The 20943-nt window shown below is 37.9% G+C and overlaps 1 protein-coding gene across 2 annotated transcripts in view; it reads left to right on the top strand.

Annotated features, from left to right (window-relative positions):
- GLRA3 (glycine receptor alpha 3) overlaps positions 1–20943 on the top strand; it is a 270886-nt gene that overhangs the window by 220621 nt on the left and 29322 nt on the right. For both annotated transcript variants that reach the window (XM_043971178.1, XM_043971177.1), the window contains exons 6-7: positions 5284–5421; positions 11917–12131. In XM_043971178.1, the coding sequence (XP_043827113.1) occupies positions 5284–5421; positions 11917–12131 (353 nt within the window). The remainder of the gene's footprint in view (positions 1–5283; positions 5422–11916; positions 12132–20943) is intronic.

Below are 20943 nucleotides of genomic sequence, written 5' to 3'. Positions count from 1 at the left end.
CAGATGAACTCTTCTCAGGCCTAGGATGCCTCACTCTCTCTTCCCTGGAGGTGGTCATTTTAGCTGTATCTTTGCACTGTCCAAGGATCTCAACTCATGGAGCTGGTAACCCATAGTCTCTGCCTTCTTCTTGACCTGGTGGTATCTCAAAGTCCCAAGTATCCCCCAAGGTATCCTCATCAACAACTGAATTTGTTCTCTTTTTCTTTTTTTTTTTTTTTTTAGTGAGGCAATTGGGGTTAAGTGACTTGCCCAGGGTCACACAGCTAGTAAGTGTTAAGTGTCTGAGGCCGGATTTGAACTCAGGTACTCCTGACTCCAGGGCCAGTGCTCTACCCACTGTGCCATCTAGCTGCCCCTGAATTTGTTCTCAAAAGACAATCTGAAAGGGCAACTAGGTGTAGCAGTGGATAGAGCACAGGTCCTGGAGTCAGGAGGACCTGTGTTCAAGTTCACTTAATACTTAATAGCTATGTGACCCTAGGCAAGTCATTTGACCCCAACTACCTTGCCAAAAAACAAACAAAACCCCCCCAACTATCTGAGAATACCTTCGTTGCTTTCCTAAACATGACTTTCCAGTGCTTGCCCCAAATACCAGAATTTCTAGCTATGGTTCCAGGTTGGAGAAACATAGATTAATCTTGTCTGACAAGGCAATCTCTAATAATCATAGTCTCTCAACACTTGAAGATGTTAACTTCAAACCACTTTCTTTTTGTGGTTTTCTTGTAATCACATGTCATAGAATCATAAGGTAATATAGAGATTGTCTTCCAACTATATACCTTAAGACATTTTATCAGCCACATGGGCCTCAAAAAGCTGAGGGAAGCAGGACATATAGTGACATTGAATCCACTGTAAGACATTCATGACTTCTCCGTCCTCTCGCCTCAAACCATGATAAAAATCCTCCCATATTTCCCCTTTAGTAACTCTTTCCTACCCCGTTAAAATGACCAGGCCATAATTATTTCTATTTTTTTATTTTTTGGTGAGGCAATTAGGGTTAAGTAACTTGCCCAGGGTCACACAGCTAAGTAAGTGTCAAATGTCTGAGGCCGGATTTGAACTCAGGTCTTCCAGGGCCAGTGCTCTATCCACTGCGCCACCTAGCTGCCCCCATAATCATTTTTAATGTTCATCCTTCTAGCATATACAGTTGATACTAGAATTTCATAGGGAAGAGTTACCTAATAGATAATCGGAATGAGTTTGCACACAAAAACCTTTCAGCAGCATATGACTGGAGAGTCCTTTATTCCAACACTCTGGTCACCTTGGGATCAAGGTAGTTCATTTCCTATAATCCTAATTGACACCAGTCATTGGAACAAGAGTCATTACCTGCCACAGTTTCCTCAACTGTAAAATGGAGATGATAATAATAGAACCTGCCTCTCAGGGTTATTGTGAAGACCAAATGAGATAATATTTATAAAGTGTTTAGCAGTGTTTCGTACATAGTAGGTGCTTAATAAATGCTTATTCCTTTCCCTCACCTCATTGGGAAGACCTGTAGCTATATTTTCTCCCAAATAATTGTTAAGCATTTTGATGCATAATTCAGCTACCCCCTTAAGCTCCCAAGTAATTTGCAAAAATACCAAACCAAGCTTTCCAAAAGAAAAGACCTTAACAGTTATTTATTTAAAATTTATAATCATATAAATGAGCCAGCATAGAATAGAGAATTTAAAATCAGCTTCTGAGGCAAGAAGACCTAGGTTTAATTACCACCATTCCTATATACTGATTGTGTGAGGCTGAACAGTAAATTTAACTCTAAGCACCCTAGAAAATTTATTAGGACTATAAGTTGTGGGACAGATGTTTGTCTTTATTGGGAAAGAAAGCTTCCCCACCCAGAGTTGCTTATTAATGATCTATTCATAGGTCACATTAGAATTTGAAACCCAGAGTTGTAATCAGTCAAATTCACATCCACAATTATTCTCATACTCAGGACTCTCCTCTTTGCTGGTCCAGTGAACTTTCTGCCACATCACACCGCTTCCCTGAATATCATGCTCCTGATTCTTAGAAGTATCTTTTTTATAATAACTTATATAGTCCACTGTTGGTAAAGAATGGCCCATCACGTAAAACACATTCCAGTCCCTCCATCCTAATTTATACTGGTAGGCAGGAATAACCAGGGCCATGCATTATTTGAACTGGTTTCATGGATTAGTATTTGATCATTTTGATAAGAAGTAAAACCTCTTTTGGCTAATTTTGAGTCTCTTGACTTCTATGCAGCATTTTGGTGACATGTCTGATTAGATGACTCCAATTTCATTGTTAAGACTGTAAATCATGTTTATTGCCATCAGCTAAGTCCTACATAAAATTTCTTTTGAAATTATGAAAACCATCAAAAGAGTTTAAGATGAGATAAGGAATATAATGAGCTTAGAAATTTAGCAGTGAACTGATAGGGATTTTCCCTCAGTCAATAAGCATTTATTAAGCACCTACTGCATATTGAAAAATGTCATAATAGGACAATGGTCACAATCCATTGAGAGAGAACAGCCATGAAAAGGGAAACATATTCAAGTTATATGGAGTTAAGGGATTTCACTTGGGTCTCATGTTTTTATCAAAGCTGAACCCAGATTAAATGAAATAACTACTTTCCCTTTTGGTTTTTGGCTTTTTGCATGATATATTTTTTCTAATGTCTGCCTTTTGTAGACAAATAGGATACAATTTCCCACTAGTAACCTGGCAAGTGCTTGGAAATGTTTTCCTAGCAGTAGTAATGGGTCACACCAAGCCATTTATTCACACTGTCTCTCCTGGTGATTAGTTGAACTGGGGCCATGCTTTTCACATGGAAGGGGAGTTTTTTTCCTCTATATCCAGCTGGTCTCTATAATGATTGAACGCACAACCTTGCTCTCATTAGCAGCATGTTCTCACCAATTGGCCAAATTTTACCTAAAGTTCTGCCAACAAAAATTATGAGAAACAGCTGGGACCCTCTTAAAACTCTTTTGAATGGAAGTAATATGTTAAAAAATAAATAAAACTTTCCTGACTCTCTTCACAACTCGTGACCTTCTCAACTAACTAATGGGCTGTCAGCCAGTTTCAATGAACTATTTTGGATTTATTTATAGCTATTCTCTTTATGTTTATTTTTCATACACTTATATATGCCCATGTTGCCCCTACACCTCAGTTAAGAAATAAGCTACTTGAGAGTGCAATATCGTTTAGCCTAGAGGCAACTAGATGGCACAGTGGATAGAATGCCAAACTTCAACTCATCTTCTTGAGGTCAAATCCAGCATGAAACACTTAGTATCTGTGTGACCCTGGGCAAGTCATGTAACCCTATTTGCCTAAATTCCTCATCTGTAAAAATGAGCTGGAGAAGGAAATGACAAACCACTCTTTGCCAAGAAAACCCCAAATGAAGTTACAAAGAGTTGGACACAACTGAAGACTGAAATGACTGAACCACAAATGTTTAGCCCTTGTTCCTTTAATGCTTATTATATAACACTCTGCATAAAAGTGTGCCCTCAGTAAATGTTAAGTTTTGTTGCATTTATAACTTGCAAATCATAAAGTGATGCATTTACCAGTCCCAAATCTCTACGTAACATGACTTAATAACATTCTGCTCTTACAATAATGCATTTGAGGAACAATTTAGATGAAAAGCTACATAGGACTTTTACTTCCCTGAAATTATCTTACAAAGTTTGACACAATGCTCAGAAATAAACTTGGAGTATAGAATGATAAGGCTTAAGGAATTTCCGCTGTTTCTGAGATTCCCCTCTCTTATTTCTTCATATGTCCATTTGGAGCTGGGAAGAAACTCAGCTGTTTACCTCTCCAGAGGCTGCAGAAATAGCAGACTACAGACGGTGACTTGCCTCACTAAAGATCAGTGCCTTTTTATTACTTTTAAATCCTTGTAAAAAGCCACTCACTCTTCAGGACAGGCAAGGTGGTATTTGAAACTGCCTTTTATAAGATGTTATCAAATGAGAAAGTCATCCTCAGATTTAGTACCAAATGGGACGAAAATTCAATGGCTTTAGAGAAAAGCTTATTCAAAAACAGAGTCATCATTGCTTTCATTTCAGTGATGTAAATTTTTACCATTATGGGCAGTCTGTGGTCAGGTTGGTCATAGAGTAGCCAGTTCAAAACAACCACAGTACTGATGCTACTACCCCTGGCTACTGTGGGAGTATATCTGTCCCTGTGTGTATCCTATACTCTGCATTAGCTAGATCCTGACATAAGCCAGGAGTTAGATTCTTGAGGATCCTGTACATATTACAGCCACAGTGTTACAGATATGCCCCTCAAGAAATGAGCTGATTATTTACTGAACTCATTTTATATTGACTTGACTAAACAAGAGTTTCATATTCTAAACAAGTTTAAATTGAACAAATTTAGCAGTCATTAGGTGACTACTTTGTGCCAGATACCACATAAGGATTATAGGGAGATGCTAAATTTTAGATAATTTGGGGTCCCTGACCTCATGGACCATACAGTATGATAGAGGGTTAAGATGCAAGTCTAAAATAATACATGAGGTGGTATTGTGATACAGGAGAAAGAATGATTGATTTGGAGTCAGGGATCCTGAATTCAAATCCTAGCTCTTCACTACCTGTGTAACTTTGAGCTATTCGTTTCTCCTCATTGGGTCTCAGTTACCTATTTGGTACAATGAGGGGGTGGGATAAGGTGATCTCTAAGATCCATTCCAGCTTTAAATATGTAATGATCATAAGTGAGTAGTACCTCCCAAATGTCAAAGCAAAACTCCCCATGAGGTCCCAAGGTGGGAGGGAAGTCCTTATGGGCAGAGAATTAAGGAAAGCTTCATCACTTGAATAAGGCTTTAAAGAACAGGAAAGAATTCTGTACGCATTTTTTGTGTTTTTACATATGCTTTCTGTGTACATGTATCTTTAAGGTATTTCTGAGTTTCATTTTCCCTTCTATGCTTCTGTGTCAGCTCTAACAAATAGAAACTCCCATATTGTCCTTATTTTAGTAAAAAAAAATTAATAGAAATATAATTTTCCTCATTTTTGTTATTTCCTTATAAAGTGTTCCATCTGGATAGATGTCAGTGGGATGGAATGAGGAAGTACTGGGCATCTTCAAGTGACTGATCCAAGAAGTCTGTTTTTCCCTCTACTGATTTTTAGTTGTATAAATATTCTTAGTATTAAGTGCATTGCTTGGAATGGTGCTTTATAGCCTGAGTGGTTTTGATTATCTTTTGCCTAGTTGGATATACCATGAATGATCTCATCTTTCAATGGCAAGATGAGGCACCTGTACAAGTAGCAGAGGGACTCACTTTGCCCCAGTTTGTTTTAAAAGAAGAGAAAGACTTACGGTACTGCACCAAACACTACAATACAGGTAGGAACCAATCACAACTCATTACTATTGGGGAGGTAGGAATTTTTGAATCATAGTTTTATAATTCTTCAGCTTTTTCCTAAATATATTGAACCAATTATTCTGACTATATTTGAAATGCAAAATGTTTTCTAGCATCAGAAAGAAAAAAAAGACTTTGAAACATATTAATCAAACATTTACATAAATGCATGCAGTTATATAATTGACTTGAATGAACCAAACAAGTGCCTGATGACTGAAATACGGTCTATGTTAACTTAAGGTTAAAGAAGAGGTCTCATTCAAAGAATGATTTTTGTTTTTGTTTTGTTTTTTTCTGAAAAATACCCTAGATCAGTGGTGTCAAACTCAAATTGAAATGGAGGCCACTAAACCATATATGAGAATCTCTTCAGGCTTATATTGACTTAGGAAACCACAAAGTAATATCTCTGTTTTGTTGTATTTTTATTTGTTTTGCTAAATATTTTCCAATTATATTTTAATCTGGTTCAGTTGCACTTGGGAGTATTGTGGGCAGCATGTACCCACAGGCTGTGTATTTGACACCTCTGCACTAGATCATTCTAATATAGGAAAAACAAGAAATATGAATTCTTTTGATCCTCATGGGGAAAAACCACTAAATCTGATTCCTGCATTAGCACAACAAGAGGAAAATTTACATGGTAGTTCTTATTGTCTACTCTGTTCTCGACATTCAGGTTGCCCAGGTCACTTTGAGGCAAAATTGTGATGCATGTAAAAGCTTATTCATGAAGTATCCTTCCTCTTTTTGTTTCTCATAAATTCAGTCACATTAAGGTGTTGGACCCTCATTTCCACCTCTCCTTGGAGTATCTGTTTTTGAAAGGAAAACTATAGGAAATGAGAAAGCTACCACCACCACCAAGTTATGTATCCACAAAGGTCTGTAGCATTTGGCAGATGTGCAAAAGAGGTTTTCTGGAAGGCCAGCCTTCCTGGTGCATCTCACATCATATAACCTTCATAACATACATTTGAACTAACCAGGAAGCAAAAGCTAGTAGAGAATTGCATTATTCAGTTTAGGGCCTTGAGCTGCAGCAGAAACACATTTAGAACAAATTCACGTTGACAGTTTCTCCAGTGACTTTCTACTGCTGCCAGAATCTTGGCTAAACTCGAATTCATTCATTTGATAGTGTCTACAGTATGGCATAGTTGGACTCTCTTCAAAAAGTATGAGGCATTTCTTTTTAAAGCAGCACTGGCAGAAAATAGTCTTTATGGAAACTAAGCATATAAGTTCATTTAGAGAAAAAAAAAAGATAAAAGTCCTATTAAGCTGCCAAAGAGGTTGTTTTTGCTTTATTCCCTAGTGAAGATGTCACCTCCATACTTTAGCAACCTGTAACTTTACTGGTGGGGGATATTCTCTCCACCAATATAGATTACAACCCTTATGTAACTGAGATAATGTCCTTGAAGAGCTTTCATGGCTAAAACATCCATCACTTTGTAGCCAAGGAAGTGACAAGCCTCTCTCAACTTAATCTGGTCTCTAGCTAACACACAAATACTGTCATTATAAACAAGCTTAAAGCCTTTTCAGCTGGGTACCACTTGCCAGAGTTGAAGCCTTACTTAGAGCTACTCAAGACCCTAGGGAAACCTACAAGCCATGGTGAGAGTAGGACTAAGTCCTACTAGGGTAGACTTCAAGAACCCATGGAGACCTAAAAGTCACCATGAGAGTAGGATTGAGTTCTACTTGAATTGACTTCAAAAACCCAAGGGTACCTTCATTCAATGATGAGAGCAGGATGCTAGATATGGAATAACTTATCAATGTGATTAACTTATATATGAAACTCCCCCATTGGAGAAGTCTCTTTATTCAATAACGTCAACATCTCTGAAACTTACAGTCTTAGAAATTTGACTAAAGCATTTGGAGGTTAAATGACCTGCCTAAGGTCAGATAACCAGTATATGTTGAAGGTGGGACTTGACCTCATGTCTTCCTGGCTCCCAGGCCAGCTTTCTATACACTAAACAACACTCCCTCACTCTTTCCATAAAATGATGAATATACTTTATTCTAAAGAAGTTATTCTTATTTCAATGATTATGAAGTTATTCACTTTAAAAAACAACAAAAACACCTTATTAATGAGTTCCTTTAGAAGTAAACAGTCCTGAAACCTGTAAGCCATGTTTTTTTTTAACAAAAATTCAATTTATTCCCATTTATTTATCTAGTGTAATTGATAGAATTTTGACTTCTGAATTAGGCAGATATGGGTTTGAGTCCTGTTTCTGACACTTAGTAGCTGAATGACTTTGGGCAAGTCACTTCATTTCTATGTTTCTACTTTATAAGGTTCTTTCAAGGCTCAAAGAAAGTAATATACATTATTTCAAAAGTCATAAAGTGGGGCAGCTAGGTGGCGCAGTGGATAGAGCACCAGCCCTGGAGTCAGGAGGATCTGAGTTCAAATCCGGACTCAGACACTTAACACTTACTAGCTGTGTGACCCTGGGCAAGTCAGTTAACCCCAATTGCCTCGCCAAAAAAAAAAAGTCATAAAGCATAAAACTCCACAAAGACTTTTAGAATATGACATATGTAAAGTGCTTTATAAACTTAAACTTTAAGGCATTATATGCCAAGTACTATCATTTCATAACCTTCAGAAAAGTCTGTCCTTGATATAGTGTTGTCTACTAGTTCCTGGTTTATTAGCAAAACCCATTTTATCATAGACACCTATACAATAAAGGTCAGTGATACATTTTTGGAGGTATGATACTTCTTTGGAAACCTGGAGAAATCTTTCCATCTCATATCTCAATCACCTGACATAATACTTCTCTTTGGAAGCATAATCCAGTACTTCCACCTAACCTATCTTCTTGAGTGGAAGTTGAGAATGAGAACAGGAGAAAACCAAGCCTGAGATAAAAAGGATATAGTGCAATGACCAGTGAGGAAGCTCCTTCCACCATTGCAAATCAAACCACATATATTTTTAAACTAATGAAACAGAACAAAAGAGGAAGTGTGAAACTATTGTATGACACAAACTGGAAGCTGCACATCGACGATCCTTCCAATATCCTGAAGTCATATTTCTTGAAACTCAAATCCAATACCTTCCGTTTATAATAGACACTATCCAACCACTGACTCAAAAATCAGAATTGTTCAACCTTTAAGGTCTTGTATTCTCTAATTCTCTTCTCAATTCACAACTTCCTGTCCTACTTTTCCAATTCCTTCACTTTTAGCTAGAATGAATTCCACTCCTTTAAACAATCCCTATTTCCCACTCCAAGTCTATACTCCATTTCAGGTTTTACTTGACTCCCTGACCCTGCCTAGTTTCCATGGTTAACTATTTCAGTAGTCCTAGTATCCTTCTTCACCTCTTTCTGCCTCCCTAACTTTTCAATCTTGTTAAAGTCCAACTGCTGCTCTCAACAATTACTGAGCAGTAGTTATTACAAACCATTTCCATTCCCCCTGAACCACTGTACTCTCAGCACCAGCACTGGTCCATTGGCTTTGCCTTGATTCAGGTGGCACTCTCGTACTCGCTAAGGGCGCCTTCCCTGGGTATTGCAATCTAGACCCATCCCTTCCTCATGGTAGTTTAAAAGCCCAGGATTCTAGGGAACTTTTCAGTAGTCCCAAAATTTCTCTTTATATGTCCCCTCATAGGACACAAGAAAAAAAAATGGAAATCAAGAAGCAAGAACAATTCAGGGTGTCTGCCCCATAGTTCCCTAGGGTGAAAGTGAAAATTAAACTTTAATAATAGCCGTGGGTTACATAAGTATACATTTCACTTTTTTAAAAGTTCCTCAATAAAATGAAATGTGCTAAAGTTGAAGGGTTTTTTCCACCAAAATAGAACAGACTTGATATTTTACATCATTAAAAGCATGAATAAATTGTCCACTTGTGCATAACAAATTTTGATGAATTTCCCTCAAAGTAATAAGGATTTTCAAAGAAAACTTTAAAGCTTTTTTTTTTCAAATAAAAAAGTTAGAGGATAAAATAAAAATCATGCTCTATAACCTCTCTCTAATGCTGGAACTGACACCAAAGGATCATGCTAGAAGTGAGGCAGCATCCTAAAACTTTGTCTATTGGGTTTCTTGGTTTTAACATCATTAAATTGCCATCTCAAAATTCTCCTGTTTCCCATTTCTCTGGAGACTGTTTATTTCCATAATTAGTATTTTTGCAATTTCATTGTGCAATAATATTTTCATTCTGCCGTGTTATGGAAATATTTGTTTTATTTCCTAAATTAAGAATAAAATATTTTTTAAAAAATAAGTAACATGCTGCCCCAACTTTAGAATATATCAGTATATAATCCATACTACCACCTTCTTTGTTTCATTCTTCATTCCTATATTACTAATCCATGTGTTTTTTTCCTGTGTAACCAAAACAAATTGATCTGTACTATGTTTCCCCTATTTTACCTCAGATCGGTTTTATGGGGATGAATGCAGGTAGACGTTGATGGAACAGTTAATTCTTGATTAGTAAAAGAACTTGCAATGTTGCTTCCTCATTTTCTGTGCCTGAATTCCCATTCTTTTTGGTAGCCTTAGGATCAATTTTTCATAAAGCAATGTTCTTTCTCTACTTTGTTCTTTCTCTTCTTACATCTTTGTTCTATTATTTTTAATCAGAGTGGTAACCATAGAAATGGAAGAGTTTTTAAAAATATATTTTTGTGACTACTATGTTTAATGCTTTATGCTGCTTTCTTAGTGAAAATATTATATGAAGAGGCAAGAATTTGTCCATTTTTGTCAAAGTCTCCAGTGGCTGGTGGAAGGAGCACTTTGGTTCAAGTCCTATCAACGCTCCCTCTAAGCTATGTGAGAGTCAGCCAGTCACAATTTCTCTGGGCCCCATCTATTTAATAGGAATAATATTTGTACCAGCTACCTCCTCAGGAATAATGTCATTATGTAAAGTGCCATCTTACAAATAGTAAATAATCTTATGGGCAAAGTCGTTTTCTGTTACACTGCAAGTGCTTATGGGCCCTCTACTAGGGGCTAACCCCTCTGTAAATTCCACATGGGATACCTCTAAAAGAAATAGCATGGCAAAGAAGCAAACAGGCATGAAAACTTTGTAATAATTAAGAGCTCTCCCTTGTAGAATGGGCTATCTGGGGAAACAGTGCCTTCCTCCTCAGTTGGAGGTCTTCAAGAAAAAGCTAGATGACTGCTTGTCAGATGTATTTCAGTGGATTCTTCATAGGGAGATGGCTGGAAGTTAGAATAGATAGCCTTTTCATCTCTGAGGTTCTGTGACACAAGTTCAAGAAATTGTGCCAGGCCCAGTTTCTCTTTAACCACTCAACTCTTAACTATTTCTGGCCCCAGGTCCACTGAGGGCAAAGTCTGATATTGTGGTCAAGAGCAAGATAAACTATTCACTACTACTGTTAACCCTAGGAAGGAGCCACATCATTTCATCTCTCATTTCATCTCCCATACACATGCACATCCCCCAGCTTGCCACCTTTCCCTACTTCTTACTTAAGCTTAATCCAACACACACACACACTCCAGCTTTCTGTTGTTCCTTAGTGCCCTAGCCCCAACTTGCTTGACATATAGTTATGTGTTCTCCCAGTTGTACATAAGCTCCTTGAAGCTAAGTATTGTTTCGCCCATTCTGAATCACAAGCATTTAGCACTGTGCCTAGCAAGTAACTGGCACTCAATAAATGTTGGTGGAATGAATAGACAATCTTTTGTCCATTTTATAACTCTGAACCTGGCTCATGCACCTAGCCTCAAAGTGACCCATATCCTTGACTGCAAAACTTTGCACAGATTCCATCAATATATCACAAAATCAAAATTGTCTCATGGCAGCTAATGGCATTCACAGTGAATAGAATGCTGGATCTGCAGAAATGAGTTGAAGTTTGGCTTCATACACTATTACCCTGAGCAAGTCACTTCACCTCTTTTTGCTTCAGGTTCCTCAACTATAAAATGGGAATGATGATAGCACCTGCCTCGAAGGGTTGCTATGAAAATCAAATGAGATAATCTTTATAAAAACACTTGGGGGGGGGCAGCTAGGTGGCTCAGTGGATAAAGCGCTGGCCTTGGATTCAGGAGGACCTGAGTTCAAATCCAGCCTCAGACACTTGACACTAGCTGTGTGACCTTGGGCAAGTCACTTAACCCTCATTGCCTCACAAAAATTTAAAATTGAAAAAACAAAAAACCCAGCACATGAAGATGCTATATAAAAGCTAATCCCCTTCCCTTCTCTCATGGCTACTTTCAGTTAGAAAATACTGCTCTAGTGTTTCCTTTCTGTCTTAGCATAATAAACCACAATGGGCTATGACACCATGTTTCTATTAGGAGACATCAAAATTATTTCATATAAGAAAAATATTTAATAGTGTATATGACAAAGACATGTTCATGGGAAAGTGATGGATGGATGTTTTTCATCATCATCAGGAAAGTTCACATGTATAGAAGTCCGTTTCCACCTCGAACGACAGATGGGCTACTACCTGATCCAGATGTACATACCTAGTCTCCTGATTGTTATACTGTCCTGGGTTTCATTTTGGATTAACATGGATGCAGCTCCAGCCAGGGTAGCTTTGGGGATAACAACCGTGCTGACTATGACCACACAAAGCTCAGGATCCAGAGCTTCCCTCCCGAAGGTGAGTAAACCTATCGTTTTCTGGTTGCATATATTACACGAATCATTGGCAATGCTCAAATCATCCTGAGCAGATGGTTCCTCTAGCCTTTACTTAGCCATGATGTGATTCAAAGGGAGAATATTTTTGTCTATACATAGCCCTCCCCAAAATCCATCGTGCATGCATGTATGCATGCACATATGTACACATACACAGCAAAATTGCAAATATTTCAGCATTCTCTCTCAGGTATAATTAAAATTATGTGTTCTTTTTCCATTACAAGCTTTACCTCAGTTAAATACAGTTGACTGCTTTTTGCTCCCTGATAGAATGGCAATTAACAAACATCAATTTCCCTTCTACTGAACTGCCTTCTACTGACTGGGACAGTTAGGTCATGCAGTGGATAGAGCACTCACCCTGAAGTTGGGAAGTGTCTCACCTCAGACACTTGCTAGCTGTGTGACCCTGGGTCAGTCATTTAACCCCAATTGCCTTAAAACATCCAGGGCCATCTCCAGTCATCCTGATATATATCTTGCCACTTGACCCAGATGGTTCTGGAGGAGATAGTGAGGTTGGTGACACTGCACAGCCCTCCCTCATTCAAAAAAAAAAAATCCAATTCACTGCTAAGTCATGATGTAACCTCAATGTGATGTTCCTCTTTGAGAATGAAGGACAAACAACAACAGGTCTACTGACTAGGCTACCCTAGTCTTCTCCACAGTCTCACAATCTTCTCGTCATCTTTCTCATAACAATTCTCTCCATCATCATCAAACTATGAGTATCCATGTACATGTGGTAATGTGTTTGGTGCTGTACAGAGTTAATAATTTTTCGTGACTGGCATTGCTCTTTTGGAGTGAACAGCATTGCATTCTACTCTTACGATCATGTGCATCTGTGATTCTAAATAAAAGCAGGGAAAATGAATTTTCTCATTAATAATATGCAAATGAATACATTGGAAATGTGTTAATTATTAGTGTACTAATTCACATCCCATATTGCTCACTCTGCTCTACCAAGATTTCATAGTAGCATATCAAAGTGAAGTATGTTATTAACATTTCATTATGTTTTCAAATGTCTTAAGTTAACTAGTATTCTATGAAATATTGATCTGATTATAAATTATAAACCTGCTCATAATTTTTAAGCTAATGAGCCTTGTCACTTATTTCTATTTTCACAACCATACTGCCGGGCTTGCCATTATTAGCTGAAATAATGGTTGTTCCTTTGCTAACCAAATGTATACTTTCAATATTGATTTTCCACATGGGTTAATCTGAAAGAAAAGCTTGTTTGATTTAGGAGTCTTCACCTAGAATGAAGGCAGCAAGATCTCAGTTTGGGAAATCATATTAACTCTTTCTTATCTTGCTTTCTTGGTACTTGAATTATCCAAGAGAAAAGTTTTTTGTTTTGTTTTGTTTTTTTTTTTTAAGTCTAGCTCACCACTTCCCAGTATGCTGGGTAGGCCTTGGTAGAGAGGCTTATCATTTATGTCTGGGCTAAACTAAGTTATCTATTTGAGTTCTGTGCTGTGTGTAGTTTGGTGTTTATTTCGGTTTATTTGGGTCTTTGGGTTTTTTTCTGAGTTTTTTTTTTCTACATTCATTATATGTACATTTTATATCAATGATAATGCTGTCATGCCATATAAATAAATGAGGCTTCTGATCACCTATGAGTAGAGAAATATCAAATATATATTAAGCATTTAATATGTCCTCAGGTACTTTGGGGAGATTCGCAGGCTTTATAGTACTCACCTCAGAAAACATACAATCTATTCAAGGAGAGAGATGACTAACATTCCTGAAACAGTAGTGGAATATAAAAAATAAAATATAATCAGGAGCTAAATGAAGCAGTGTAGACCAAAGCTTCTTAAACTATGGGTCATGAACTCATATGGGGTCACATAACTGAATGTGGGGGTCACAAAACATTTGGCAACAGTAAAAGGTTATGTATATCTATATTATATACCTATATGCCCAGATTTGTGTAAAAATTTATCAGGGAAAAAGGGGGCACAAAAAGATTTGAGAAGCCCTGGTATAAACCATAAATGCTATACTGATTTAGGGGAGAAATAGAACAAAAAAGGCTTTAGGAACTAGAAGCAGCTCCATAGAGACTCAAGGACACAAAGGAAAAATCAGATGTGGGCAGACAGAAAAGAGAGTGCTCAAAGTAGTAGGGGTAGGAGACCTTAGTGAAGACATAGAGATGGTAAAAAAGAGTCTCCTGGTTTTTTATGTTTTTGTTTTTGTTTTTTTCAGGGCAATGGGGGTTAAGTTTGCCCAGGGTCACACAGCTAGTAAGTGTCAAGTGTCTGAGGTCGGATTTGAACTCAGGTCCTCCTGACTCCAGGGCCGGTGCTTTATCCACTGAGCCACCTAGTTGCCCCCCTGAGTCTCCTGTTTTAAGGCTTTTTTTACAACTTCCATACATAGGAGGCAGCTAGGTGTCACAGTAGATAAAGCACCAGCCCTGGATTCAGGAGGACCTGAGTTCAAACCCAGCCTTAGACATTTGATACTTACAGGCTGTGTGATGCTGGGCAAGTCACTTAACCCTCATTGCCCCCCCAAAAAAACACACACACACAACTTACATAGAAAAAAGGCATATTTATAAAATTTGAGGATGAAATAAAACTGGAACGAAAACTAAATATTTTAGTTGACAGAATCCAGATTCAATAGGATCTTGTCAAGAATAATAACAATAATAGTATTTACATATAACATCAAGGTTTGCAAAGTGATTTACATGTTACTTCAGTTCTCATTTTTCTAGAATTAGAGGAAATTTATTCTGAAATTGGGCAGGTGAAATTTAACAGCAAAAAAGGTGATATCCTTCACTTCAGCTAAAAAAAAACTAACTGCCCAACTGCCAGATAGGTAACAAAAGCAAATTCATTTGAGAGAAAAAAAATGTTGATCAGTCCAAGTCATCAGTCACATAACTGCCAAAATAGTCATTGTGGTCCCGTATCCAGATTCGTTATACACTGTTCTTGTCAGATATCTAGATCATTGTATTTAACTCTGAGCATAAGATTTTGAAAGCATTATTAATAAACTAGAGCTCATCCCAATGAGGTTAACAAGGATGGTGAGGGGTGTGGACAAACACATCACAGGAACATAGGTATAGAGCTAGAAAGGCCTTTAGAGACTGCTGAGTGCAACCTCTTCAATTTACTGATGAGAAAACTGAGGAAGACAAAAGTTAATAAGATAGGCTTTGAATTCATGCTTTCCTGAGTCTAAGCCCAAGAGTCCAGCCGCTGTTCCTACTGGCTACCTCATAAGAGGAGCAGAGAATGTTCAATGTGGGGGGAAAAAAAGAAAAAAATGCAATGTTATTATTCATATTATTGAATTCGCTCGCTCTCTCTCTCTCTCTCTCTGCTTTCGTGTTATTGGGTTATACGGGACATCTTGTCCTTGGAATTCTTACAGAACAGTGGGACCAATAGTACTAAGCCCACTAAGGTGCAAAGTCTTTCATGTAATAAACTGAGAAATTAATATATCATACATGACAAAATGAAGGAAGGAAGGAAGGAAGGAAGGAAGGAAGGAAGGAAGGAAGGAAGGAAGGAAGGAAGGAAGGAAGGAAGGAAGGAAGGAAGGAAGGAAGGAAGGAAGGAAGGAAGTTTTAATGTGGGTGAGATAGCTGTCTTGAAATATATTGAGAGATATCATGTAGAAAGACAACTCCATATTCTTAAGTTCCAAAAAGTAAATCTGGGAGCCAGGTGGGGAAATTCCAAGGAGGCAGATTTCAGTTCAAAATGAGGAAGAACTGCACAACAAGCAGGATTGCCCCAAGATGGAATGGCCTACCAACTGGGCATTAAATTCCCCATCACTGGAAGTATTTGAAAAGAGGCCAGATTACCACTAATTACAAATACTGTAGAGGGATTCTTAGCCTTGGAAACTGGACACTGCTATATGGCTAAAGGCTTGAAGACTTGAGTCACTGAGGTAGGCTTGGGCAAGAACAGGTTTGGTCTAAGGCTAGAGAACTGGTCAACTTCCCCTAAGCCACTGGCTGTTGAAATCCTCTTCCATCCCCAAATCTTGCTTGGTAACAAATGTGATAACATTCCAGGGATTGTTAGCTAAGTGACATGAGGACAGTATAGCAATGGAAGATAATGCCTAGAAAAAAGCAAACTGGAAGAAGACATATCTGCTGCTAAGGTAAGTTGGCCTCTCTGAGAATAACTGATCATGAAATATATTAAAATAGTAGTAACAGCTGTCATTCCTAGAGTACCATTAAGTTGTTTTAAGCATTAAGGTGCTTTAGAGAAGTTATCTTACAATAACCCTACAAGATGCAGGCTATATAATTATTTGCACTTTATAGATGAAGAAATTGAAGCTGAGAAGGGCTTCATAAACCAAACAGGATTTTTCCCTTGATCCTGGAGGCAATCATGAATCATTGTAATTTATTGACTAGGGGGGGTGACACAGTCAGACTTGGGTTTTTAAAAGATCATTTTTATAGCTGAGTGGAAGACAGTCTTAAATGTAGAGAGACTTCTTTTTAATGTTTTTGTTTTTCAGTCATTTCAATCATGCCCGACTTTTCATGACCCATTGGGGTTTTTCTTGGCGGACACTGGATTGCTTTGCCATTTTCTTCTCTAGTTCATTTTGCAGATGAAGAAACTGGGGCAAACAGGGTTAAGTGATTTGCCCGGGGTGACACAAATAATAATTGTCTGAGGCCACATTTGAACTCAGGAAGATGATTCTTCTTGACTCTTTGCCCAGCACCCTATACACTACACCACCTAGCTGCCCTAAGCTTAATCTACACATGCCATAAAGCTATGTTGTGCCAGGAATATACAGACTGGGGTGGGGAGAATAGTGAGACAGAAAGATGGCACATGGAAGATGATTCCTGAGTCGATGTTAGGGAGACAGTATTAGAAAGGAATGATGAGGGGCAGCTAGATGGCGCAGTGGATAGAGCACTGGCCTTGGAGTCAGGAGTACCTGAGTTCAAATCTGGCCTCAAACACTTAACACTTACTAGCTGTGTGACCCTGGGCAAGTCACTTAACCCCCATTGCCTCACTAAAAAAAAAAAAGAAAAAAAAAGAAAGGAATGATGAGCTTCATTTGTGCTACTCTTTTTTCTTGGGCATCTGTTTTTGCTTTGGCTTATGCTCTGATTACTTCTCGTAGCATAATGAAGGCTCTTGGTGATGACTAAGGTTGGTAGCATGGAGAATACAGTTGGACTACCAGGGCCTGGTCCATTCTATCTACCTCAATGACCATAGCTCTCCAGCAACAATGCAAGTCAGTGGTCCTCAGGTCATTACAGGTTTTAACCTTGAAGGTAACTTCTAACTTTAAATCAAGATTAAATCATTCTATATGAAGGCTCTACTTACATTATACCAAGATAATTAAAAGGCAGAATGGTTAGAGGGCAGTCTGAGAGTCAAGAGTCCTCCTATGACACTTAATCTTTTTGTACTCCCAGGCAATTGTCTAAGATTATAATTTTCAGAGTACATACACTTCCACATTGGCAAAGTGAGTTTCTTCCTTGGGCATTCCTTACTCTGATGACATCACATCTGAACAAAAAAAATATATAACAAAACTGAAATAGGAAAAATTCAACCTTATCCCAGCTTTTATGTCTGCTATACAGAGTACATAATCATAGGATCAAAGATATGAACTTGAAAGAAGTCATTTCTAATCAATTGTTTCTTTTCCCAACACCCCCTGAATCAATTGACAATATTCCCATCAGAAATTGCCTCTAACATTCTGTCACTGTTGCTGGTTCAGATTTAATTTGGTAAAGCAGTTTGCAATCTGTAGTTAGCGCATCTTTCATCTTATACTATATTATATACTATATCATATACTATATTATTTTATAAATACAGGTAAGACTTAGAAGCAAGAGGAAAAGAGGAGAGTAAGGAAGGGACTGTGATTACAAAATTAGCTTAGGGTAGAATGGTGATGGAAGCACAGGAGAGGGGAAAGGAGAGGAGGTGAAAAGGGGGAAAGAGGGGGAGAGAAAGAGACAGAGAGAGAGATACAAGTCAATTATAATGGTGTCAGTATCCAGTCTCATACTTAGTAGACTTTGAAGTGCTGTTGACATTGATAGAGTACTAAGAGATGTCAGTGAGATTCATAGACTTTGTCTAAGAAGGAAAGAAAAAGCTGAGACCTTCTGAATTTGCTTCTCAAATTCATCAAGGTGAAAGTTAAATGTAAAGAAACAGAAGTCACCCAAAGTATAATATAACATGTCTTCAAACATTTAAGCTATGAATTATGCCATCCCAGAGTCATAAAATACAGAGCTGAAAGGGACCTTAGAGATCATCCATCTCATTTTAAAGATAAGAAAACTGAGATCCAGTTATTATGTGACTTGTCAAAAGTCAGTCACACAATTAAAGACAGAGTACAAACTTTAGAAAGTCACTTGATTTTTCCTCCTAGTTCAATGCTGTTTCTATTATACCACACTGCTTTTATATTCATTTCATCTCATTTCTTACAAATAAAATCATTTTCATAAGAAAAGAACCATATTTAGTAGAGAATATTCATGGATATGCTGGGAAACTTTAACAGCAGGGTCTCTGGGAGAAAATATATGAATGACACACTTAAGTTTAATCTTCATTAACATTTCCTCCATCGCTGTTGGATCTAGATAATCAACAAAACAATAAATCAAGCCCTGGTTTTCAGTTTTTTTCAGTTTCCAAGATATGAACACTTACACTTAATAATCACCTCTTGAGAGCCTCTAGGAGTAGGTTCCAGCACATCACTGTATTCACAGGCAGCTTGGAACATTAGAGTGGTTGGCTTAGAGTCAGGAAGACCCATGTTCAAATCTCACCTCTGAAGGTTCCTAAGTGTATGTCCTTAGACAAGTTACTCCACCTACTCAGAGGTGGGCTGTGATTTATAATATTGGAAGAAGTCCTCAGAACAGGGGTTCTCACAAAGAACTCACAGAACCATCAAAATGATTTACTACTAATTAAAAAAAAAAACACAGAGGAGTCTATCAGGGGAACAGATTAGGAAGACAATATAGAGAAACAAAGGAACATAGCAGCCTGGTACTCCATAAACCCATACTCCAGCTCCTGGGAAAATAACACACTATTTGACAACAACTTCTAAGAGAACTGAAACAGATATGCTATTGGACCCATACCCCAAAGAGATTCAAGAAAGATGGAGAGAATGCATATGTACAAAAATATTTCTGGCACCTATTATTTTTTTTTGCAGGCAATGGGGGTTAAGTGACTTGCCCAGGGTCACACAGCTAGTAAGTGTCAAGTGTCTGAGGCCGGATTTGAACTCAGGTACTCCTGAATCCAGGGCCAGTGCTTTAACCACTGCACCATCTAGCTGCCCCTCTGGCACCTATTATTGTACTGGGAAATAACTATAAACGAAATGAGTGTCCTTTGGGGAATGGCTGAACTGTGGTATATAAATGTAATGGAATATTATTGTACCTTAAGAAATGGTCAAAGGAATGGGTTTGGAGGAACTTGGGAAAACTTGTAGGAACTACTGAAGAGGAAAATGAGTAGAACCAGGAGAACAACTGGTGCTGTAACAACATTGTAGCTTTTGAAAGCCTTATGATCTCTGCTAAATATGACTGACCATGATTCTGGAATGATGAACTAGGTTTCCCACCTCCTAACATGGAAGGATTGAACTAGATATACAGAATAATACCTAAGTTTTTGGAAAGGAACATTGTAGGAATTTGTTTGGCTTGACTTTGTTACATGAGTTTTGTTTCTCTCTCCCTCCACCCTTCCCTCCCCCTTTCTCTGCTCTCTCCTCTCCTCTCCTCTGCTCTGCTCTCTCCTCTCCTCTTCTCTGCTCTCGCCTCTGCCTCTGCCTCTGCCTCTCTCTGGAGAGGAAGTGGGAAAAGGGACAAAACAATTTAATTTTTAAAATTAAATATTTAAGAGAACTCACAGATCCTTCAAGTATATATGCATATTTAATTCAGAATTATTACAAAAATAGCATCTATTGTTTCATACTATACTGTATAAGCCTGAAATGGGATACATCTGCTATAGCTACCAGGAATGAGTCTCAATGTTCTCTAAAGTCCTTACTCTGAGTCATCTCTTGCCTAAGTGTTCTCAAGGTACCCTTTTTCCATTGAACATTCCAATACCATTTTTGTACCTTAACACCAGCTTTAAAAAATCTTTATCATTTATATTTGCTCTGATCCTCCTTATTTCCAGCCAGCATCAAGTCTTGAATAAGACATGAAACAAATAGAAGATAGCAAATACTTCTCCAGAAATGTTACAAATGCAAAAGCCCTTCTCTGGGCCGTGCATTAGAGGATGTTGAATTTAATTTTGCAATAAAGATTGGTTTCCAAATGACTTAAAAGAAAAAGGGAAAGAAGATTTTGTTAAAGGTAAGGCAGATTTGAAAGCAAAATCCTATAGCTCCATCATGAACCAAGAAAGGAATTTAGATCTTCTGCATCTCAGAAAGGCAGCATTATATAACCGAGACAGTGCAGGATGTGGTACAGATCTCACCTCTGACAAACACAGGGTGTGTGACCAAAAGCAAGTTGCTCAACCTCTATGATCCTTGAGCCATTGTCTAAGATTATAAATTATACATGGCCTGTGATCTACATGAGTGGATAACAAAGTTACAAGTCCTTGATGGAACTTAGGTTAGTAGCTGGCTCTAAGCCCACAACAATCATGGAT

The sequence above is a fragment of the Dromiciops gliroides genome, chromosome 6 (genome assembly GCF_019393635.1).
Source record: "Dromiciops gliroides isolate mDroGli1 chromosome 6, mDroGli1.pri, whole genome shotgun sequence".
In the NCBI taxonomy this organism is placed as follows: Eukaryota; Metazoa; Chordata; class Mammalia; order Microbiotheria; family Microbiotheriidae; genus Dromiciops; species Dromiciops gliroides.
This window is presented reverse-complemented; position numbering and strand designations above follow the sequence as displayed.